General features: G+C 37.1%; 1 protein-coding gene and 1 long non-coding RNA gene across 3 annotated transcripts in view; one reads left to right on the top strand and one right to left on the bottom strand.

The window, feature by feature from the left end:
• LOC130436453 (uncharacterized) overlaps nucleotides 1-24,409 on the top strand; it is an 83,812-nt gene that overhangs the window by 54,898 nt on the left and 4,505 nt on the right. The window lies entirely within an intron of this gene.
• The window catches only part of spata17 (spermatogenesis associated 17), a 31,343-nt gene continuing 13,663 nt past the window's right edge, over nucleotides 6,730-24,409 (bottom strand). The window contains exons 9-10 of one of the 2 annotated variants that reach the window (XM_056767095.1): nucleotides 20,752-20,887; nucleotides 6,730-6,865 (exon numbers count right to left, since the gene is read on the bottom strand). In XM_056767095.1, coding sequence (XP_056623073.1) covers nucleotides 6,785-6,865; nucleotides 20,752-20,887 — 217 coding nt within the window. In that variant the 3' untranslated portion in view covers nucleotides 6,730-6,784. Of the gene's footprint in view, nucleotides 6,866-13,497; nucleotides 13,590-20,751; nucleotides 20,888-24,409 lie in introns of those variants that run through there. The other variant, XM_056767097.1, reaches the window with a different exon arrangement.

Here is a 24,409-nt window from a genome sequence, read left to right as displayed (position 1 = left end):
AGGAAGGCACCAGCTGTCTGCATTCATTTGCATTCTCTCTTCGCTCCCCCCCAAAAATAATGAAATTAGCCACAAGTTTCCTGAGGTGATGCAAGACACAGACTTAGGCAGGACGTGTCAGTGATGGTGTAGATGCGAGTGTGTGCTTCAGGAGCTGGAGAAGAGAAGGTCAGGCAGGCTGTGATGTCGAATGGGAGAATGTATTGAGAGAACATGGATGCTAGCGTCGTTGAACGTAAGAGGTTACAAAGATGTTATTGGTTTTGGCATTATGCTAGCATAAGTATTATTACATATGTTTGGGATTATAAATGAGCTAATTTAGAAAGAGTGTGCTGATCTGAACAGTTGCTTGAAATCCAAAATGATCTTAGCCATGCACTTTAAATGGACAGTGCATGACGAGAGTGGTGTGAACAGATACGACCACACAAGTGTATAGGATGTGATGTCACAATAAGGTAAAAATACTAAAGGTATAATTTTAAAACATTTATGCACAGAAATTTAACATTAAAGGGGTGGTTCATCCAAAATTAGCTTACCCTCAGGTTGTTCCAAATCTTTATAAATCACACTTTGTTCTGATAGATATTTGGAAGAATGTCAGTAACCAAACAAATTTTAAGGGATAGTAAAAAGTAATTAAAATGATATGTTAATACAGCTAACCGGTAGTTTTATCTGAACGTGTAATCTTCTTAAAGTGACAGTTCACCCATAAATGAAAGTTCTATCAACGCCGGTACCCATTCACTTCAACTGTATGGACACAGAACCAATGCAAGTCAATGGGTACTGCCTTTGTTCGCTTACAAGCATTCTTCAAAATATCTTCTTTTGTGTTCTGCAGAAAAAAAGTCAGTCAAACAGGTTTAAAATGCCAAGAGAATGAGTAAACAATAACAGAATATTCATTTTCGAGTGAACTATCCTTTTGACGGCTGTACTAGCGTAGCTGGGGTAGACAGGGCACAATTTATATAAATTAAAGGAGTTCGGCAATAATGACATCCAAATGACATTCACATGCAGAGAACCACAGATATATGCAGTATAAGAAAAGGCTGAGTCTCTTTAAGGGTGGATCTCAGTATTGGTATACAGAAGCAAGTGGTGTCCAAGTGGGAGTGTTTCTCTCTGCTTCTCCATAGCTGGGTTGTCTGCTCAGGTTAGTCTCTGACAGCCGGGCTGATTGATTCTCTAAGCAGAGCCAGGCAGGGGTGCGGCCCTCACAGTGAGCAGTACCTGTCCACCACCACAACCCAGGGGCTGGGGTCGCTCTGCATGGGCCACGGCTGACACTCCTCCATTGCTTATTAGCATCATCTTTATTTGAGAGCGACCACTATCCTGACCATTACGGGTGCTGTCATGCCCGGTCAACAGAGGGAAATAGACCCAGTAGACTATTCAATGGTTCGTTTCTGAAGTTTGGTCTTTTGTTTGTAATTACTGGGGTTTCAGAAGTCATTTCTTTGTATTCTTTTTTTAAAGCACGTCAGCACATCCTATCTATCAATAACGCCTTGTCACTCAGACGGCTGACAATCTCCAGAGGTACAAACCTGTCAATAAGGCTGTTTAAGATAGACACCTGTCTCTTCATGATGCAGCGGGCAGAACGAACGCTTGTCAATACCTCTTCTGATCGGTATTCATCATTGCCTTGACTGTTGGATTCCATTTGTGTCCCAATTTGTTGTGGAGAATTCCAGTTTGTTTGGACTTTGGATCAAAGTGAGAGCAAAAGCGCTTTTTGTAAGTGTCCTATATGCATGTGCTCAAGCTATCTGCATGTGCTTATTTGTAGTTTTTGGGTATTTTATTGTTATGTTTAGAGGATTCAATGAGGGACAGTATTATTTAAACACTATTCTTCACCCAATTTGTAAGAATTATCATGAGTTTTGATCACAATTATAAGTAATATACTGTATTCTCCAGCACCCTTTGTTAGGGAAACAAATATCAGCCCATATTGGGATGAATTTAATTTATTATGATCAATTATAATTATCTGGATCAAATTCATGATTGTGGGAACCACATATCTGATAAGTCTAGTGGTTTTACACGCATTCATACAAACTACTTTGGATTAATGTTTAAGACAGACATAACATCAATACATGGAAAGGTTATAAATGAAGATATGTAAATTTTTATATAGATGTATTTGGGATTGTATGTCTGAGTAAAGAGAGTTCATCTCACTAAATTCCATTCGGTCGTAAAATACTCTTATCTTGATGGTTTGGTGTGGGTTGCTATGGTCACCAGATATGTTGTCCTGCGTCTAGGTGTTAGCTGCAGATTGGGGGTAGACCCCCTGGCGACTAGCTTGCTGGTTGTGGGTTCTGACTAGCTTGCTGGTTGTGGGTTCTGACAACCCACTACAATGTGGGTTGTCAGAAGATGACAAAATCCTGTGAAGTGTCAGGAAAGTTCTGATTTGAACGTGCTAAGCCAAAATGAGCATCAAAGCTCAAAGTGTCTCTAAACGCTAAGACTTAGAAAACAAGCTCAGCGTCACCTTCAAGCTCTACTTGACCCAACCAGACATCATATCTCATTTAAAACACCACAAAAAACAAAACACAGTTTGATCACAGACCACAAACATCTGTTGCTGCTTGCACTTGATGCTTTGTAACATATGAATCAATAGGATGATCAGTAAATCACACTCCGTACTGTCACAATATTATGCATTAGTCTGAGGGAAGTCAAAGGGGCCGAAGCTTTCGGTGAAGCAGCACCAAATGCCTGCTCGTATCTGCATGCGAAATGTAATTATGGAATCACCCAAGTGAGCTGAGCCACACATCTGCCACAGCATCTGGCAGGGCTCTCATCTTGACTCGCCCGCTTCGTTCTGTACAATTCAAATTCCATGCCTACAAGCACATTAACGCAGATTACAAAGCGCTCAGCCTCTACTTAAGGTTCATTCACCGCTCGGGGGACGGTAGAGGAGATTTGTGTCTTTTAATTTTGCAGATTGGTGTGCGTCGGTCTCAAATGAGATGCATTTGCATGAAAGGCTGAGAACGCTTTCCAGGTTTTGGAGAGAGATGAAAGACGACACGTTACCGTAGGTGGCAAGCACACATTTTGGAACACTTTGCTGGGAATTGAAGCTGACAGTATTCTCAGAATCACACATGCTTGATTGGTTTTAAGCATTTGTCTAGCTTTTGAGTAATAACAGTATTTTACTATATACGTAGTACTGTGCACATTAAATGGGTCAATTTAAAAAAAGATTTAATTTTATTATGGATTTCCAAACTTTTGCCAAACTATCATAATCAAGTGAGATTTTTATATGATCAAGAAGCACTTAAGGGAGTGAACAAAAAAAGAAAAAGTTTAGGTCACTCGCTCATTCATATTTTTTCCACATTAGACTCATCAAAACCATATTACTGAATTCTTTTGCATTCTGGTAATGAAAATTAGGGGTTAAAATGTGCGCAAAAACAGGCTCAAAAGGTTTTTGTAAAAGCAAAATATATATATATATTTTTCTTTTGAAAGAGTTAAATGAGAAGCTTGGACGGGGTGGACAGACACGTAGAAGGCGAGCCAACGCGGGCAGTGAGCCCGCAACTCTGACACGTCCTGCTGTGGCTCAGCGGTAAACTAAGACAGCCCATCACTTCACTGTCAGCACTCTGACCCCCTCTCTTTTTCTATCTCTCCCGCACACACAAGCCGTTGGCCGGGAGTCGAAAAAGGAGGACTCCCCACCCTCCATGCTCGGACCCCCCTTTTCTCTGTGAGTGATGGTCTGAATGATGACTCTGACCCTAAACCTGGACCGACCCAGACGCTCACCGGCCTCACACAGTTGTTCTCTCAAAGCCAGAAAGAATGAATGATGGCTCATGTACTTTAGAAAGAACTTTAGATTTATGCAGTGTAGTAGTGAAGCAATGGACTGAGTTGCTGTGTACTTGTCTTAATGATGTCATTCATAAACAGAGAGTAGATTAAAAGTAAATAACTTTTTTAAATAAATTGTTTGTCACGTAAAACTTCAAAATAAAATACACAAAAGCTACTTGGCATAAGTCTTAAAATAGCAAATTTGACATTTTATATTCCTGTTATGTCCATGCTATATTGCAAACAAAAATGTTGAGAAACATGTTTAGTATATCACACCAATGGACTTCCCTGTGATATAAAGATGAGGGGATTCAATTTTTCCCTGTCTCTACTCATTAGCAGGCTTTACCACACTTCTCCATTCTTCCCCTCCTCAGTGGTGTATCTTCTCTCTTGCATATGGCTTCACTCTGTGAAGAGGACGTCCCACCGTCAGAGTGCCTCATTCTCTTTGGTACATGTTGGCTGCGCTCCACTTCAGAGGCGAAGCCAAGACCTGTCCAGATAGCCCATCAAAAAGCCCTCTATGTACGCCAACACTCAGACAGCGTTGTTCTGTGAGGTTTAATATGATGTAATAAAGAAATACCTAATTAGTTTTATTATGTTTACAGGTCAGATTATGCTGAATTTAGGGAAAAGCTTTAGCGTATTCTTGTTCAGAGGTTCTCAATCTTGGGGTCTTGTCGGGTTGCTTCAGTGCAGTAAGCAGTAAACTTTGCTTATTTTAGTTGTATATCAAGCATATTTTGAGATTTTTATAGTTTGAGAAACACAAAAGAAAATTTGAAGAAATGTCTCAGTGTAAATTTTATACACTGGACCTTTAATTGACCCTTCGCGTGGCGTTTGATTGACAGGCGACCGGACAAATCCTAACACCGGTATTATCCGTTCCCTGATGCTATTCGGCATTCTGACCGACAATCGAACAATAGAGTTTAACCGGCTGCACATTATGCCCCTTTCAGCGTCCAGAAACTACAGTAGCAGTGGCCGAGCGACGCGATCTCATTCATTTCAACGGAGAGCTGGCAACTTTTGGTGACACGGACAACAGTTACCGTTAGTTGCAGGATGTGGGCATATCCAGCGATGGGAGTCAAGCAACAAAAGTTGAGAATTGTTTAACTTTATGCAAATTATGAGCGACTTCCGCGAACAACCTCCAATAGGAGTTAAGCAGTTGAGTCACGTCATCCGTCTCTCGTCAGTTACTGGAGGGGACTGTTATTAGGACTTCAAACGATCTCAAACGATTTCATAGCAGAGACAAGCAACACACAGCGACAAAGGGTGCGTTTACATTTTGTCATTTACATGCAACCCTGAAAAGACAAGTGTAAACACGCTTCTGATCGGAATGTCATGCGATCGTGTCCTGATCCAGAGGTAGTCGAGAAATGTGATCGGATCTCAGTGTAATGTGAACGCAATCCAGATAGTTAATCTACATTTAGCCGTACAACCTTACAAAAAAAACCCCGCCCGCTATCATTATTTTTACTGCTCTGTCTTCAGCCTACAAAAAGTTTTACAACATAAACATGTCAAGAAGGTAAATTCCATTCAAGAAGGTTTGAAGAAGATTGTAGTGGAGGTTTTCCGCTAATAAACGGTTTTCATTGAAACAAACGCAGCTGTGACTTTTATATTTACACTCAATTTTTCTCAATTTATAAAATAAAGCACAGTATGTTAGGCTAGACCTCCAATCTTTATTTTGTTTACTTTATTCCGAGTCACTTTCATATTCTGAATATATACCTTAAACGATTATTGCAGACTTTCTTATTGCTTTTGGCTGAAAGCACACGTTTTCTTCCTCAGAAATGATTATTTCACGATAAATATTCTGGAAGCGCTTTGGCTGATGTCAGACATAGCACAAGGGGGCGGGCTCTGCGAAGGGTCAATTGTCAGTCAATAATGACATGACTAAACATGGTATTGTTACTAAGAACGAAAATTGCTGTCTGAAATATCACTAGAGTATAGCATGATTCTGCTGCGATGGTAAGGAAATGCGACATCACACGCCTGGTAACCGTAAGTGGGATGCCCCTTTCTTTCCATAGGGCCGAAGTTAGTGTAAAAACAGGAAGTAATCAGCTCAGGGAACTAGGGCTTTTTTAATCGCCCTGATGGAAAAGTGTCAGTGTTTTGGAGACAGGAGTCAGCAGCAGGCTGAGTTATTGTGAAGTGATGAACTACCTCGGACTATGAGCAATCAAAGAGATAGCCCCTGCATCTCCAAATTACTGCCGCTCGAGCCTCCGATTCATCAAGAGGATGCTGGTGAGAATGCCGGTCAGTCAGCAATGTACATCCATAGGCCCCTCCACATACACAGTAGAACAAAGCACTCAGAATTATTTGTGAAAATGAAAATGGACTGGATCAGTTTCTTCACCTTTTCCCACTCACTGAAATTAAATGACATTTATTTTCAGCGGCAACAATGCATGGGAAATACTTGAAAACAAAGCTCAATTCCAGAAGCGATGCGATGAGGGGGCGTCCGCTCTGTCTGCATATGTTGATTAATTGAGGTGATGTAAGAATCCACTTGTGACATCTGTAAGTGTGTAAACTAATGGAGGAATTTCATTAGTCTCTTTTGTAGGACCAAAATTGTTGCTCTTAAGTTCTCTGATAGAATTCTTCATCAACACAGCACATATTGACTACAAAAAGCAGCTGAAGGTAAAACAAATATAAATTATAGTAACTGTGTTAAAAGGATGAGATGTTTTTACTGAATGTTAAACTGTTCGCTTCACCTTTTTTCACCTTCGCACTTTGTGAGCTAGACAAACAAATGACGCATAATTGGATATTTAATTTCATTTATTGATTGATTTTGTCTGTTTTCTGCTACGCCATCTCATACAATATTACCAGCATTGGAGTACAGTCGTCCAAACTTGTCAAAGACGTGACAGCTGGTAAAGACGGTCTTGAAGGGCTGAAATGATAAGCACATTGATTGGATGTCAGGAGTGAGAAAAAGTGTTATATACAGAAGAGATGTTGCATTTATTTCATATTTATTTATCTCTCTCTCTACCACACACACGCACAAACACGCTTGCAAAAAAAGTTGCACACAGGTTGCTCTGTCGTAGCTCAGGGGTTTGAAATGAGTTCTTGTGTATGTTTCATAAAGTTTTTGTGCCTGTCAATAATAATAGTAAAAATTGAAAATGATAGTCTCAACTAGCTTGTCTTATTACCTTATTGCTGTCTAGGACACACGATTGAGATATCATAGAGATCTTATTCGTGTTCTGTCTAGCTTAAGGTTTGACAGGTACTGTTGTGCATGCACTATATGTGCATTTGCATGAGTATCAATAAGTCCACATCACGTCATGTAAATCTTCTGTACATCCTTAAAAATAAGGGTGCTATACAATAAGAAATTATTTTTGACTGTATGGTTACTAAAAGTCCCCTGTAACATGCATAGAACCTTAAAGGTGCTTCATTGTGACATAGAAGAATCCTTTCTTAAAAATAAAAGTACTAGACAATGAAGAACCATTTTTTTACTTTTAAAATATAAAGGACCTTGCTGTTTCATGAAAAGTTCTTTACGGTGGAAAATGGTTCTTGAGAAAAGATTATAAAGCAACTCTGAGCAAGGAAAAGACACACATTTTTATCTTTTTGTGGAGGCGGGGATGACCCTGTTGCTATGTATGAAACAGTCTTTTAAAGACTGTGATTGGTGCGCTTTTAAGTATAGGGTCATATGTTTGAAATTGCACATGTATTTTTTCCTGTTTTTACCGTTCTCAAGCACGCACTGACGTACCCTATATACATATATATATATATATATATATATATATATATATATATATATATATATTGTCTTTTTTTTACCATGCTGTTATATTTAGAGTATTTAAAAGAAAATGAACAGTGACAGAATAAGTTTCTGTAAGTGCTGTAGTTGTTCACCAGGTTGTGACGGAACCAAATCTTCTCTGCTGCATAGCTACATTTCTCCAGTTGCCAATATGTTAATGTAGTGATTTCTTCTATTTCTGACGGTATGGCATTTCTGTGTTGTCTTGGAGATGTTAGCGTGTCTTTAATAGGATCGGTCACAAACATGAACCCTACATGATCTAATGTGTTGAGTCTTATTAACACACTGTCATTCAATTCAATGTCATTTTATTTTATAGCGCGTTTACCATTTGGAATACCAAGATAAACAAAAGTTGAACACATACAAAAAACAATACAAATAAAATATCGTATTACTTTTGTCAAACACATTTCTTCTCACTATTCGTGTTTCCTCCATTAAAAGTCACTTAAAAGTCCTCCTCGCAACTCCTAAAATGTTGGACCTAAAGAGCTCTTTTAAAGGATAAGATGCTTTAATAATTACTTTTTTCTTTACTAGGATCTTTTCTGTAATTTTAAGGGAAAACGCCCACAGAATTTTCTTAGAATTTTGATACTAGGATTTTTCATGAATACGGGCCCTGATCTTTATTGGGTTAAAAGATGAAGTCATTTAGTCCAGCTTCACACACATACAGAGAAAAACGCACACCTTTCTTATTCATGGACAAACACCCTAACCTCATAACACAGCACTGCCTCTTCATCATTTCTCTAATACATCAGCCAGTTAATGATAAATACCTTAGCTACAACAAATCCTGCCCTCTTTTTTGCAGTACTCCAAAAAAGTCTTCGTCAGGTATTTTTAGTTGGACTGGATTCCACGTGTGGCCTAGTTGCTACAGCAGCTACAGAGTCTGTGTTGTTCTCAGTAGCCCCCCCTAGAGGCTGATCTGGTGTACAACAACACCTCATCCTAAACTGCCTGATAGAAGAGCTTGTGAGGAGCACTACTGTGTTAAAATAGAAATAATAGGCATGAATTAAGAATGGCGAGATGACGGGGAGTGGTTCGGGGAGGCGATATATTTATATATTTCCTTTTTTAAAGACTAAAATAAGCTGAAGTTGAGCAAGGACGAAGTAATGTCAAAGACTGGGGCGCTGACTGTTTCCCTTTGGCAGGCATGCATGTGATCTCTCTGTCAGTCAGCGTATGCAAGCATGACAATCATCTGTGTGCTTTAGCCGCAGGAAAGCTGCAGCTAGCTGTCTTTGTAAACAGCACTCCGCGCTAACTCTGACAAGAAATGCGAAAGGACACAGTTTTAAAAGTGGAAAATAAATTCATTCACAACACTTGCAGTCATCAGAAGGATGACATTGATAGCAAAAGCTTTAATTTCTGTCAGTGCGATAAGGTTTTTGTGCAGATTTAGTCATGACTGGGTGTGTAAACGGAGAAAGAGGTCATTTTGGTTTTATTTTGTGAACTACTGACAATATTTCACCCAGACATTTAATAAAATATATTGTTTCTATTTGCATTTATTTACTAAAAAATATAAACTGGAAAACAACGGTCAAAATAATAGAAAAGATACACTGTAGTTTTTCAGACCTCAAATACTGCAAGAAAACAAGTTAATATTCACTTTTAAGCAATACAACAGTAATATTTGTAGATGTATTTAAGTTGAGTAAAAAATATGTGATAACCTGGATTTTTATCACAGTTTTCATGAGTCTTGTCATGCGGTCATTCTATCACATTCCTGTTGGCTGACTTTGTCACTCCTGAGGTTTGATTTTGTTGAAATTCATCAGACACTGGACTGGAATGACCAGAAAACATCTAGAAATGCTGATTAAATGAAAATTTGGAATGGTCTTTTAATTTGGCATGGCTTAAAGGGTGCATGGCTGAATGCATAAGTTGCATACGTTATTTTTTATACAAAAATGTTTTTCAATAACTTAAAACGAAATTCTAAAACGGGTATTTAGTTGCTAATTTAAATGTTGGAAATATTATATTTCAGAATTGTAGATATTCCTACTCAAATACCCACCATATCTTTCAAATTGTATTTTTCCCTTATTGGATTCAGCATGCAGCATTAATAAAATACGCTCATTCTTTGCAAATTTACAAAATGAATCTCTCCTCTAAACGTTCTATTTGTCACCTGTTCTCTCAAAACAGCTTTAGATGCACGTTCTGTGTTATCTTTCACCTCGGCGTGTGCTACATTTAAGGGGCTACGTAACAACAGTGGAACAACAGCTGACTTCAGATGAGCACTCAGGGCACTTAGACACTGTTTAGCCTGTGGAACCCATATTTTAACTAAGCATTTGTTGCCTCTCTCTCCAACATCGCCCAATAAAAACAGACAAGGGATAAAAAATATGAGATTGATTTATTTGCTCCAGTGTTCTTTGGAATGAAGCTTTTCCATTTTTTCTGCACAACTGAAACCAATTAGCACAGCTAGCACTTGTAGTGCAGAAGGTAGGTCAGCCTGGAGTAATAAAAAAGTATTGACTTTTCTTTGACTGTAAGCAGCCTGAAAGGGGTGCCGCGGCCTTGTCGTACATGAAAAGAGCTCCATTAATTTCACTTATTTCAAGAAGGGCCCCTGTCAAGTCCTAATGTGTCCAATGCACTTTTCGCATTCATACGCACTGACATCTTAGCCAGGCCTCAGCCGAAATGAGTTTACATTATTTTAGCTCGTGAGAAGTTGACGGAGTAATTCCCAATGCGCAGGCCGGTGGGGAAATCGTGGAGCGCTCTTTCATACATGGCTAGTTTTTTACTTATTCGAAGCGGTTTACACTCGTTGAAGTGTTATTAACATAAAACTGTTAACATGAAATGTAATTTGATTTTGTGTTTATGAGAACTTTATCTACCATTCAATCAGAAATGTAGATATATATATATATATCCCCTGCTATATGGGATACAGTCATGTGCATATGTATACTGGAAAATACCAGAATAATTGTCATTTCCATGTAATTATTTAATACATTGTTGGAAAAGTAATCCATTTGTTTTTACTGAAGAGACCCAGTGCATGCCATCTAAATGATATTTCGGATGTACGTAACTTGCACGTGAACACAAAACTGTCCTCAGACAGTAACACACATTTCTTCCGATTTAATTCATTTATACATACGGTGAAAAGAGAAATCTTTTTAATTACAGCTATGCAAAAAGACCAATATCTTTCAAGCACCACTCTTACTAAATATTGATCTTTAAACTGAATATAAAGAATATGTACGTATTACAATAATTGCCATCTGATCTATCAAAAAAAAAATTCACATCTCTTTATTTTAATCGTCATTCATTATTGAAACAGTTGAATTACTTTTATTTGCTGTACTTAGTAACGTTTATGCCAAAGGCCATTCCGAATCAATTGGAACAATTTATATTTATTTACTATTTATATGAATGATTGTAAAACACAAAATGCTGACATAATAGAAAAAGGTTTAAAGTTAATTGATACATATGTAACAAAAAAGTGTGAGATGTGTCAGGTGAATTGTTTATTACGTGGCAGATGAAGGGGCAGAGGGATTTAATATGCCTATAAAATGGATATAGTGAATCACCAAGAGGGTCTTGGTCACTAATGTAGTCCAGTCTGGGATATGAGCATGTGTGTGTGTGCGCGTAATAGAAACACTCATGTGCTATTTCCTACACTGGACTCAAAGCAGGTTGTCCTACTTTTATAACTTGTTTATTGCGCATTATGAATATCATACGCATTTAAACATACCTCATATATCACGCATAACACCGTGAAGCATGATTCCGGAAATGATTAAGCTGGTAACAAAGCATCTTTTTTGCCTAAATATTCTGGTTGAAGTCTGTGCTACAGCAATAATTAAAAAAAAAACTAAAGTTGTGCTTGGAGGCAATATTATCAGGGGCCATTGCGTGTAGGGGGTGTCTGGCAGACGGGGTTTGGAAAAGCAATTACTGAAGCAACATTAAAATAGAAGGAATATAACTGTGGGTTCAGGCAGTGTGCTGGTATTCGGGCGCTAAGATATATCAGTTTAAAAATGTGATTGATGAAAGTCTAATGCAAGGCGAAAGAGACAGCTTTTGTGCCGAGGCAATGCCATCGCCTGCACTGTATTAGCCTCTTTAATTAGCCCTGCTGGTTCCATTTGTTAGCATCGGTGATGATGCAAACATCAAAACACAGGCCTGGTTTGTCAGTGGCCACCGTATGGACCTTAGAAGGGTCATCCTAGTCAAGGGGCTATTAACTAATGCACTAATTATAGAGGAGAGGAGAAAGCACGGACCCGGTGCCTTTCTGTCTGTCTGCATCACTCCTGATCTTTAACATCGCCGTGTGCCGTCACTTCATATCTTCAAACGCTTGAATCATTGAAATTCAGCCTTTTGCTGATTTGCATTTAAGGATGTTTTTTCAACTATTGGCACTTTTGGCTTTTTAAAAATTAAACTCCCTCAAAAGTACTTTTCAAACTGTGTAGTTGATTTAATTTGTTTACTTACTCTGCTCAATGGTGCACATGCATAAGAATTTACTCAGTTCTTTGCCTATTAACTTCTCTAAACTATCAATGAAATGTCATTTCCACTACAGAGTATCTCACATTATATTTAGTTTTGTGGTGGAACTGATATTTAATCATTTGTCTTATTATTGCATAACACTAGATATAATAGTTTATGTGTAATATAAATAATATAATGAAAAAATTTAAATAAATAATAAAAGTATTATCTACCTTGATATTGCTTTATTTTTCCCTTATACAACACTTAATTCTTCACTTTGTAAAATAGTGAAATTTAGGGCTGCCAAAGATTAATCGAGATAAATCACATCCATAATAGTTTGCCTTAACATAATAAATGTTTGTGTACTGTGCATATTCATTTTGTATTTTTAAACACATATATACACTGTTCATGTATATTTTTCAGATTTTTTTTTAAAAATGAATAAAGATTTATATGTAATATAAAATATTGGTACATAAATAGAAATAAATCCATCTAAATGTTTCATAAATATATACATGTACTGTGTGTATGTGTTTATGTTTGTGTTTATAAATACAAAATAAATATGCACAGTACACAGACATATATTATGTAAACACAAAATTTTATTCTGGAAGCGATTAATCACGATTAATCGTTTGACAGCCCTAAAAAAGAAAATCTATAATAATTTTCCCACAATTTACAATATCAAAAATTATTACTTAGAGATAACAAGTGAAATCTGTTAGTCTTAATAAGAATCAACCTCTAAGACACAAAATGATCTTTCAAGTTTCAAAAAAAGAATATATATGTTGAAGGTTTAGTTATTGTACATATTTTTGCATGAATATCAGTTTAGTTTAAGGTAAAAATGGTTTTAGTTTAGTAGTTTCAATGTCATTTTTTTTTTAAATTTAACCAACTTTTTTCTGAATTTGTTTATTCAATTTAACATGTTAACTTAAAAATCAAAAAACTATTTTTTTACAGTTCAGGAGGACTGTTTTTTATTTAATGAACGTCAGTGTTCAAAAGAAAAAAAACATCTGGACTTCAAAGAACCTTTGGAACAGGACCCAGATTCTAAAATCAGAGGTAAAGTTCATTATAGTTATGTGTCCGAAGCCTCTGTAATCCTTCCTGCATCACCTACTTTTATCTCCACAATTGAGATGAATCACCAAGCACTGCTTTCAGGTGAAGACATGTTAATCTGGGAAATAATACATTTCAAGGTGTGGGTCCGGTGAGGGGTGGGCTGAAGAAATGAGCAAAGAAAGGAAAAAGAGAGCGCCTTTAATTTAATCAGAAATGCACTTGGAAATTACCATATCCATCATTATCTTCTTGCGAGTCAATGCAAGGACTGAGAGGCTTAGGAGATTTATTAAAAAAACTGGTTTGTGTGCGACGTATTTCTCATTGGTAACCATCAGAGGTAGGCAAACGTGAAACATTTATCAAGCCACAGACAAATGACACTGGGTTACTAGTTAGACAGTGTAATAAGTGCCATCTAATTTCCTCTTAAGAATCAATTTATGTTTTAAAGCTCGGGATCGTCATCAATGGACAAAGCTTATTCCTTTAAAAATTATTTTAACATAATATACCTACTGCTGTTTCGCAATGTATACATTTCTTATATGTACATAAAGCATGTACTTAAGGATAAAATATTTATTTACCTCCATCTGGATCTACAGAGTTAACATACATTTTGAATAAAAGACAGATATTTTCACGTTACAATGCCGTAATGGAAAGATCCAAAGTACTCAGCGGCAGACAATGTTAAGTCATGTTAGACAGAAATACAGAATGTGGTAAGTAAACTGTTTGCATAAATCTAATATAAAAATCAAACCTATTGAAAATGTCTTAACATGCACAATTCTCATGGGAACACCAGAGCCTCCAGCTCCTAGATCTTTCTGTGACCCGGGTTAAATGGAGGGCATCTTCTGGAGTACATCACTCGCGTAGAATGCATTTTGATTAATCAAAACAAGTTCTGTGCTTGAAATCTTTAGAGAAGGTGAATAAATATAACAATTAGACGTGCAAAACATACCCATCACCCCCAGTGAAATGGATGGGCATGGTGATGAGTTGTGGGAGAGAATGAGAGTTTGTTCAGATAACTCATCAGACTTGTGTTCAGGGGAGAGCAGGGCTGTACAATTGCAACGAAAAAAGTGGTCTGTGCTATCAATAAATGTAATAGTGTAGCACGCGTACGATACAGTTTGGCGGGTGCATTAGGCATTAGATGTGTGAAGTGCGTTTGTAGTTGCACTTTTGATTTTATTTTTATTTCGTTTTTGCAATTAAAACAGCTGCATCGAGTCCTTTGATCTACATCAATGGTTCTCAAACTTTTTAGATCAAGTACCACCTTAATAATATTAGTTGTTCCATGTACCATCTAATGACCGCCATAGAAAAACACATGAATAAACACTCAAATTAATGTTTACTTACGTCATGATTCAATTCAGTCTTGCGTGTATTCGTGACATGAATTTACCTCTTTTTCGTGTCACCCAGCACCAGTTATAATCTAATGTATTTTAATATACGGTATCTTTCATATGTATATATATCAGCGCAATCTGATGGGAATTCATACCTATTTTACATGGTTTGCCAGTTCGTGAAACGCACGTTTTTGGCAAAATTTTCCTTTGCGGCGGTGATTTTAGGGTTAAGTAAGGTGTTGGTCAGACACATTTTAACACTGCGTCGTTAACACGGGACACAACAGGCGCGATGCAACATAAAAACCTGCTTGTTCCTGTCAAAGTAAAGAACAGCCTTAACCAGGGGCGGTCTGGCAATCTGGAGCACCGGAACTTTTCATGTATGGGACCGGAATGTACATTTGGGCCGGACAGACGGACGTATTATAAACGCAAATGTGACCCTGGACAACAAAACCAGTCTCATAGGACAATTTTTCAAAACTGTGATTTTTACATGGTATGAAAGCTGAATAATTAAGCTTTATATGGATGTTTGGGATGTTAGGATCAGACAATATCTGGCAGAGATACAACAGTTTAAAACTCTGGAATCTGAGGAAGCAAAACAAATCTAAATATTGAGGAAATTGCCTTTGAAGTTGTTAATCAGAGGTGCTGTAGCAGGCCATCCACTCACAAAAATTAAGTTTTTATATATTTAAGGTAGGAAATTTACAAAATATCTTTATGGAACATGATCTTAATATTCTAATGATTTTTGGCATAAAAGAAAAATCAATCAATTTGACCCATACAATGTATTTTTGTCTTCTAGTAAAAATGTTCCCGTGCTCCTTAAAACTTGTTGTGTGATCTAGGGTCACAAATGATAAACAAACAATCATTCATATAACCATATTAAAACTGAACATAGCCTATATGATATGTATCCTGTATTTATTGATCATGTATAATATTTGAAATGGTTTTTAAAACCCAAAATAAATATATAGAGTTTTAAATTTTTGTCACGTACCACTAGGGGTCTCTTCTAGTTATTTTTATGGACAAATGTATTTACTACTGTATAAAATACAGAACTCAGAAATTGAAAAATTTGGTAACTAAAAAGGATGTGACGTTAATGTCCTTTTTCAATTATCGGCCTATTTATGTGATGACCTGCACTTGTGTTTTTATGAAGATGATAATAGAGATATGCTTGTGCTACAACTGTTTGGCCTGTGCTACAAAACTTTAAACCTCTGTAGCACCGGTGTTATGTGCAAACAAGTTTACGTACAGCCCTGGAGAGATTAATTCATTCAAAGCAATGACGCCATCATTGTGCTGCATGTGCTGATTGCATTAATTACAGGCATTGAGGCGGCTTTGATATGGGTTAATGAGCTTGGCATGGGCAACCAGATCAAAAGCACAGAATATCAGCTCCCAAATTGTAGTCATTTTCCACTTTAACACTGCTTAAGAAAAGTCTTGTCTTTTTTTACTTTACTGTTGATCGATAAGCACTTTCTAGCACTTTCTAACAGTATTTCCGCGTTGTTTTTTAAACAAGTAGCGCAGAGTACCGTAAGTCAAATGCATTCCACTTGAGGAATGCTTGATATATTAAACTTAATTTCACATTTAAGCTACACCCTGACTTTCACGCTGCGGTTTCCTTAAATCCATGGCTGTGTCTCAATCGGCTCCATTGTTTACTAGTCAAGGCACTGACCATTTCGTTTAACCGAAATCACAGGAGCCAACTAACTCAATGAACTTCATGAAACGCGACAGAACTTTTGAAAAGACAAACAGTTATTTTATGTTATGTATAAACAAATGTTGCTAGACAGGCAGGCAACACACTCTAGGCTACTTAACAGTTAAATTTAATAATCAAAATTTTCGTATGTGTAATATTTTCGTATTTTCATAAATGCGTGTATGGTCTGATATGTTATGTGAAAATGAAGAAGAATGAGATTGGCAAAAGGGGGATTCGAACCTGCGTCAAATAGCGCCAAAATCTCTACTCACGCGTCTTTCTTACCACACCAAAAAAACTGTGCGTTTTTCTCACAGTTTCCTGGCTTCCATAGTTTTTACTTAACTCATTCGCCGCCAGACTCTTTAAAAAAAAGATGGCAGACTACACCAGAATTTTTTAACATTGTCTCCCAACTTTAATTGCAAACAGTACATTTTTTGTCAAAGGAAAGAACAGAGTCTCAGCTTTTGAACGAAATAAACCGTATTCTTCTATCTTCATTTGTTCGTTTTTTATCACTCCGTAGATGTGGGTAGGTTTCTTCAAAAATGCATCATTGTGATTAAACAGCTGAGATATTTAACGTTTTTTGTCAAAGATTCCGCCCAGATTCCACTCAGAACAATCATTAAAAACCGCTAAAACATATACGTTCCAGGCTCTGGGATTCTATACTTTTTCCAAAAGTTGTTTAATAGCGCCATCTGCTGTAAAACAGTACTAAAACTGATTGCCGTAAAAACTGGTCTTTGGCGGGGAAGCGTTTTTTTTAAATGACGAGACAACTCGTCAATGGCACTGAAAGATTAAAGAGTAAGTAACATTAGATCATGAAAATTACATTTCATGCAGTCTGTTGTGTTGCCGTGTTTGAAAACAAGCCGCTATCTACGTCACTAGAAATAGTCCCCGCCTACGTTTTGCTGGGACTGCCGAGAAAACTTCACTCTTCTCCCCCAAACACTGTCGCTTGTTCGTGATGCGTGTGCATCATGTCTAGAACCTGTGTTCTATGTTGTGAAACTAAGTCCGTCTTATTTAAACTACCAAAGGAAGAACTTCTGAGGAAACAATGGTTACAATGACACGAAAGGAGTATAACCCCAGGGTTTTACTGTGTAAGGTAAGAATAACTGGCTATAATTACGACATAAGTGTTTTTACACTTTGTATAAACATAAGCTTGTTGTTGGACATTCCATAAACCAAAGTAGGACCTTAAAAGTCATATGTTACTTACTCTTTAAGGTTTTTCTTGGGGAGGACCCACTCAAATTTTTTGTGCTTCCGACGCCCATGATTCACACACAATTTGCAGAATCCAACAAAGGGATGGTTCAACCCCCTAAAAAAAATCCTTTAATCACCCTCATGTCATTCATCTGTATACGTATTTTCGAAAATAAGATATTTTTGAGAAGTTGATTTTATGAAAACCAGTGGGGGCAAATGTAATTCTCTTACCAACCTTCTTCAAAATATCTTTTGTGTTCTTAAGAAGAAAGTCATATAGATTGGGAACGTAAATGAACTTAAATATGGTAGTGATGAGCCCCTTAGGGTTGGGACTCACCCCTGAGGCTGAGGGGTTGCTTGCTGTTTAGTTGTGGATCAGTGATAATCCTTAATATGGCCTCTGCCACATCAATTATGTTGATTACAGGCACGCTGGTTACGCTGAGTTTTCATTACCGGTAGACGGCACGGGCACCAGCCTTACCGTATACATCAAGACATACTGGGCTATTTCCAAAAGAATTGTAGAGATGTGCCATGGAGCATGTATTTTTAACATGTGATGTATAACGTATTGACGTGAATAAGGCCAACCTACACATCTAAACTGTGATTCTAGACTAGGACTACTACAATCCCACAGTCAATACATCTAAAATAGAAAGTTCGGTAACACTTTATAATAACTGCACGCTATGAATAATTAGTTAAGCATCAGTACATAGTTAATTAATCATTTATGAAGCATTGGCCCCACATTAATTAGTAAGCAGTTTATAAATACAGCTATAAATGCTTTGTTCTTGATTTATAAGCATGTATATAATATGCTTCCATCCATCCATCCATTTTCTACCGCTTATCCGAACTACCTCGGGTCACGGGGAGCCTGCGCCTATCTCAGGAGTCTTCGGGCATCAAGGCAGGATACACCCTGGATGGAGTGCCAACCCATCGCAGGGCACACACACACACTCATTCACTCACGCACTCACACCCTACGGACAATTTTTCCAGAGATGCCAATCAACCTACCATGCATGTCTTTGGACCAGGGGAGGAAACCGGAGTACCCGGAGGAAACCCCCGAGGCACGGGGAGAACATGCAAACTCCACACACACACACAAGTCGGAAGCGGGAATCGAACCCCCAACCTTGGAGGTGTGAGGCGAACGTGCTAACCACTAAGCCACCGTGCCCCCCTATAATATGCTTAATAATCAAATTTTCATACTTTGTTAAGGATAAATTCATCATTTCTAAATTAAAGATTACATTACTTACAAACCAGTTAGTTAGGAGTTGTCAGTGGTTCATGAGATCATTTAGAAATTGTAAGTAAATGATTAATAAACTCTTTGAATGCACATTTATGCATCTTATTATTCTGAAATATAGCAACAGTTACTTAATTTGATAATAAATGCTTTTTTAACAAACATTCCTGCTGTAATTCATGATTAATTAAGGTAATTATAAAACATTTACTAGTTGTTAGATAACTATTTTTTGTGAGCTCATCTAAAGTGAGGACTGTGTATGCCTTGTAAAGCATTTACAAATGAGAGTTGCATATCACTTCACAGTTATATTTTTTCTGGAGGTGTGCAGGAATTAATTTTTTTTCAGAAGTTTATTTTTCATTTTATATCAATTCATTTAATGTTAATTTATATGTTCGGTTGTACAATTTTAATTTTGCAGAGGTTTATTTTTTATTTTTTATTAAATCGTTTTATATTCATTAATATGTACAGTTGTACAGTTTAATTTCTTTTGCATCTTGAAATAAATATTTATTCTTTATCTTTAAACTTTATGTTCTTTATCCCTCGGTGTTGTGTTTTTCCTATTTCTGTTTAGAAGATAACTGAGCCTTTAACTCTCATTTGTAAATGCTCTACAAGGCATACATAGTCCTCACTTTAGATGAGATCACAAAAATAGTTAATGACAACTAGTAAATGTTTTATAACTACCTTAATTAATCATGAATTACAGCAGGAATGTGTGTTAAAAAAGCATTTAATATCAAATTAAGTAACTGTTACTATATGTCAGAATAATAAGATGTATAAATGTGCATTCAAAGAGTTTATTAATCATTTACTTACACTTTCTAAATGATCTCATGAACCACTGACAACTCCTAACTAACTGGTTTGTAAGTAATGTAATCCTTAATTTAGAGATGATGAATTCATCCTTAATAAAGTATGAACATTTGATTATTAAGCATATTATATACATGCTTATCAATCAAGAACAAAGCATTTATAGCTGTATTTATAAACTGCTTACTAATGTCTATTAATGTGGGGCCAATGCTTCATAAATGATTAATTAACTATGTACTGATGCTTAACTAATGATTCATAGCGTGCAGTTATTATAAAGTGTTACCGAAAGTTCCCCTATTGGGTTCTGATAATGACCTGATAAGTTTTGATCCCAAAATGTGCTGTACCGACACAGCAACAATTAAAACGCAAAGGGGAACCGAGCCGCCTCATCCAGCGGCAACCAAGCATACACCAGCCGCGTCAGCAGTAGGGGCTCTCTTATTTATTTTATTCCGGAGGAGGTATTTCCGGGCAATTGCACTGGATGTAGAGGGTAGTGCCTGCTGGTAAGGGCCAATTAAGAACTCTCATCCATGAAAGGCCTTCAGCAGAGACACAGTCAATTACCTAATGTGAAGACTTAGGTTGAGGGGGGAGAGAAAGCCTTTTCTCCTCATTTACTTGTGGGTATTTATTAAATTGCTGTCAAATATGACAAATTTGTGATGCTCAAGATGGAGGTTGTTTTGGGGAGGAGGGGGGACTGAGAATGGTACCCCCTCCCATCACCGTCTGCAGCCCCATCTCTTTTCCTGAATCATGCCAGCCCAGAATGCGTTTTGGCAGCTCCACGTGTGCATGCTAGCGAGACGTGTACCTTTTTCCCCTGGAGGAGTTCCTTGTGTTCTTCTCTGAAATGCTTGGTCCCATATGCCGCCTGCTCAAAGGGGGTGCTGGTGTGCATCAGGCCTTCATACGTCTTGTTTGGGATTGGGTTTGAAAGTGGATAGAAACTGTGTGCCGTAAGACAAAGAAATAGGAATAAACATAGGAATAAAGCATAGCACAGAAAGCTACATGGAAAATTTAAATATTACTAATTTACTAGCTGTACTCAGATGTATTTCCTCAGGGTGTGTGCATATTACAGGGAAATAACTTTAAAACATTAACATTTTTTTATCCACAATTATTTACACCTAATTCTGTAACAAAACAAAGGCAAAAACATTTCATAACTAAACGGAAAGCTCTATTTAAAACGTTTATAGATGAAAAACTCACAGATACATAGCATTTTTCTTTCCTAATGCAAAAATTTTGTACAATTATTTGAAATGTGTAAAAGCATAGTTAATTCTTTTTCATATTCACTCTCATGTCATTCCAAACCTGAATGCCTTTTCTTCTTCTGCAGAACACTAAAGAAGATATTTTGAAGAATGTTGGTAACCAAATAACATTGGCACCCATTGACTTTTCTCAAAATATCTTCTTTTGTGTTCTACAGAAGAAAGAGCCATACTCAGATTTTGATTGACATGAGGGTGAACAAATTACAGTTTTTTTATCATTTAAATAGAAGCCATAACCAGTGAATTTTTCTATTAATTTTAGGACATTTTTTCACTTTTTACTGCTATAAATTCTGAAGAGTGAATTAAATTACATTTCATTACATATTACGGATTCACAGACACTTTGTCTTTTTAAGTGTCGGCCTGTTGCCCTAACAGCACAAGAAGAGCAGATTCTTAGCCCCCGGCCCTCTGGTCCTGGCAAACGCGCAAACCAAAAACGAATGCTTCTGCTTTTTCCACAAGCCAGCATGTGTTACTTATGTATCAGCACACTGCCTCATCTCTCCCTCGCAGGCACTTTTCATTCGATTCCAGATCATTTCCAAACCCAAATAGCTTCTTAATTGTTGTGATGTCTTGCGGTAGTTTCTGCACATGCTGCGTGTTTGCTGGGCACACGATGAGCGCAAATAGCGGTTGCTTAGGAAAAATGCCAGATGTTAATTACAGCGAGGTTGATTTTGTAAATTGTACCCAAGACACTTTGCCTGGAGGAAGATTTATCCAGTGTGGTACAAGAGGTGTCTGCGTGGAGGCCGGGTAAACGTCCGGTGGGCATTGGCTTGGCTTGGCTTGTCACAAAACAAACAAATAACCAACAACCTTGGCACTTTCCGGCGAACACAGTCTGCAAAGAAAGGTGTTTTTATTCCCAGTGCTTGTTGCATGGCGTGTTATGATGATGATGAAACCAGAAGTGCAGGTTGTCTGTTGTTTTAAATGCAATTAAAACAGACAAACACCGAAAAATAAACAATAATTGCTCCACCTGGCAAAGGTAGAGTTTTACTGTGCTGCACAAATACAGCGAAAAATTGGCACCCATTCAGTATGGAAAAAAACAGATGGCGTCCTTTAAACAGACATTAGATGAGATATTAGATATTTTTTGCATTTCTGAAACTACTGTTTGGAAAAAAAATATTATAAAACAGGTAGTTTTAATTCTAAATTCTGATTGGCTGATCCAAAGCACTAGAAATGCTTACCTGGATCTGCATGTTCTATAAAAAGTTGTACAAATTATAACAATAATCATCAATCATCAACTTATTATGGAACATCATTTATCATAATGCTGTGGTCTCCGTTTTATAAAAAAGCAATTTGCAAAAGCAGGTGAGTGAATTCTGTCTGTGTTGTCTAGTACCAAAGTTTAACTTTCTGCGTACCACTCTGAAACAAAATCATTATTTATTAGAGAACTTTTTGTCACGTACGCACCACATAAGCAATAATGCTTTCTAACGCTTTGATGGTGCAAGGCAAAAACCGAGGTTGACATCAACACTGCACTGGCCCTTTAAATAATGGCCCAATCTCCCACAGCCATCCTTATCCACCAGAGACACCAGCCTCCCTACAAGACAGATTACAGTGCAACCCATGCTAATGTGCACATGGGACGGACATCACAGAGCAAAAATTAATGTGGCCCCAATGTCCCAGAATACACAATGCTTCTGCTGGTTGCCGGCTGTTTCACTTACTGCTTTCATTGCCACCGAATTGCATTTTAATAGGGTAGTTTTTATTCATTGAAAGCCATTAAGGAAAGTTTGACTTCTCACAGGGGATCTTTTGGCAGTGCAGACCAATGCCCAGTGACAACATCCTAGGAGGCCGCTGAAACGGGGAGTGTAGGAGGGGACTAAGAGGGAAAGAAATAGAGATGTTGAGACATTGCGTTTACTCTCTCTTGCAGATTTGCAAATCTGCAGAGTAATGTAGCAATGCTTCTAAACCCTTAAACAAATAAAAAATAACAATGGCTATATGAAAGATGTAATATATCAGGTTAGGATAATAAAAAATGAATCTATCCTCCTAAATTTAGCCAATATGTATAATGAACATCTGAATATTTCCCCACGCTGCTTTAATTCTATAACGCATCTTTTATAAAGCAAGGAATTTGCTTTAACTTTTAAAGAAGGTTCTTTGGTCACACTTCAGTATAGGGGTCAGTTCTCGCTATTAACATACCATTAACTATGACTTTCCCCCCAATAAACTCAAATTTCTTGAATATTAATAGTTAGTAAGGTAGTTGTTAGGTTTAGGTATTCGGTAGGTTTAGGGATGTAGAATAAGGTCATGCACACTTCGTGCTTTATAAGTGCTAATAAACGGCCAATAGGCCAATAAAAGGCATGCTAATATTGTGTATTGCCCCCTATACTGTAGTGTTACCGGTATGTTTTGTTAATATTAGCTAATATTGTGTTAGTTAATATGAACTAACAATGAACAATACTTCTACAGCATTTATTTATATTAATTCATTTTAACTTCAAAATTAATCATAATTTTATTTTATTTTTTAAAACATAAATGTAACATTATTAAAGCACAACAAACTGACATGAACAACTGTATTGGCATTAAAAAATGATTAAATGAAGACTATATTGTTAATTGTTAGTTCATACTAGCTTTTGCATTTACTACTGTTAACAAAACAACTTCATTGTGAAGTAAAAAAAACATCTCCGTCTAAAACCTACATTCCCTGTCAAACTATACACAGAATAGTTTGATCCATAATTAAAGCTGTTTATTTTTCCAACTCGTGGTAATTTATCCCTGCATTATCTGCAATGGAAGCTGAACAGACATCACTGAGACTGAAATTAAGCTTGCGATAGAAGCAAAAGAAGCGACAACATTCCGGTGTCTCTTTGAAACATTCCGGAGGAAATTAGCAAGAAACGAGAGTGAGATCCTGGATCAAAAAGACTCTAATCGTGCTTCGCCATGCCCTGCAGACACCACATGTATAATACGATTTGCGCAGTCACCACCTCTCCTATTACAGCGGGTTTGGGGTGCTACGTGTTAATGGGGTTAGCTAATTTACTCTTTAAAGTCGGAACAAAAGAAAAAATATTAAACATGATTAATAAACATTGCGCATTGAGATTGTAATTCAAATAAAATGCAAGGGATCCAAAA

The sequence above is a fragment of the Triplophysa dalaica genome, chromosome 15, assembly GCF_015846415.1.
Source record: "Triplophysa dalaica isolate WHDGS20190420 chromosome 15, ASM1584641v1, whole genome shotgun sequence".
In the NCBI taxonomy this organism is placed as follows: Eukaryota; Metazoa; Chordata; class Actinopteri; order Cypriniformes; family Nemacheilidae; genus Triplophysa; species Triplophysa dalaica.
This window is presented reverse-complemented; position numbering and strand designations above follow the sequence as displayed.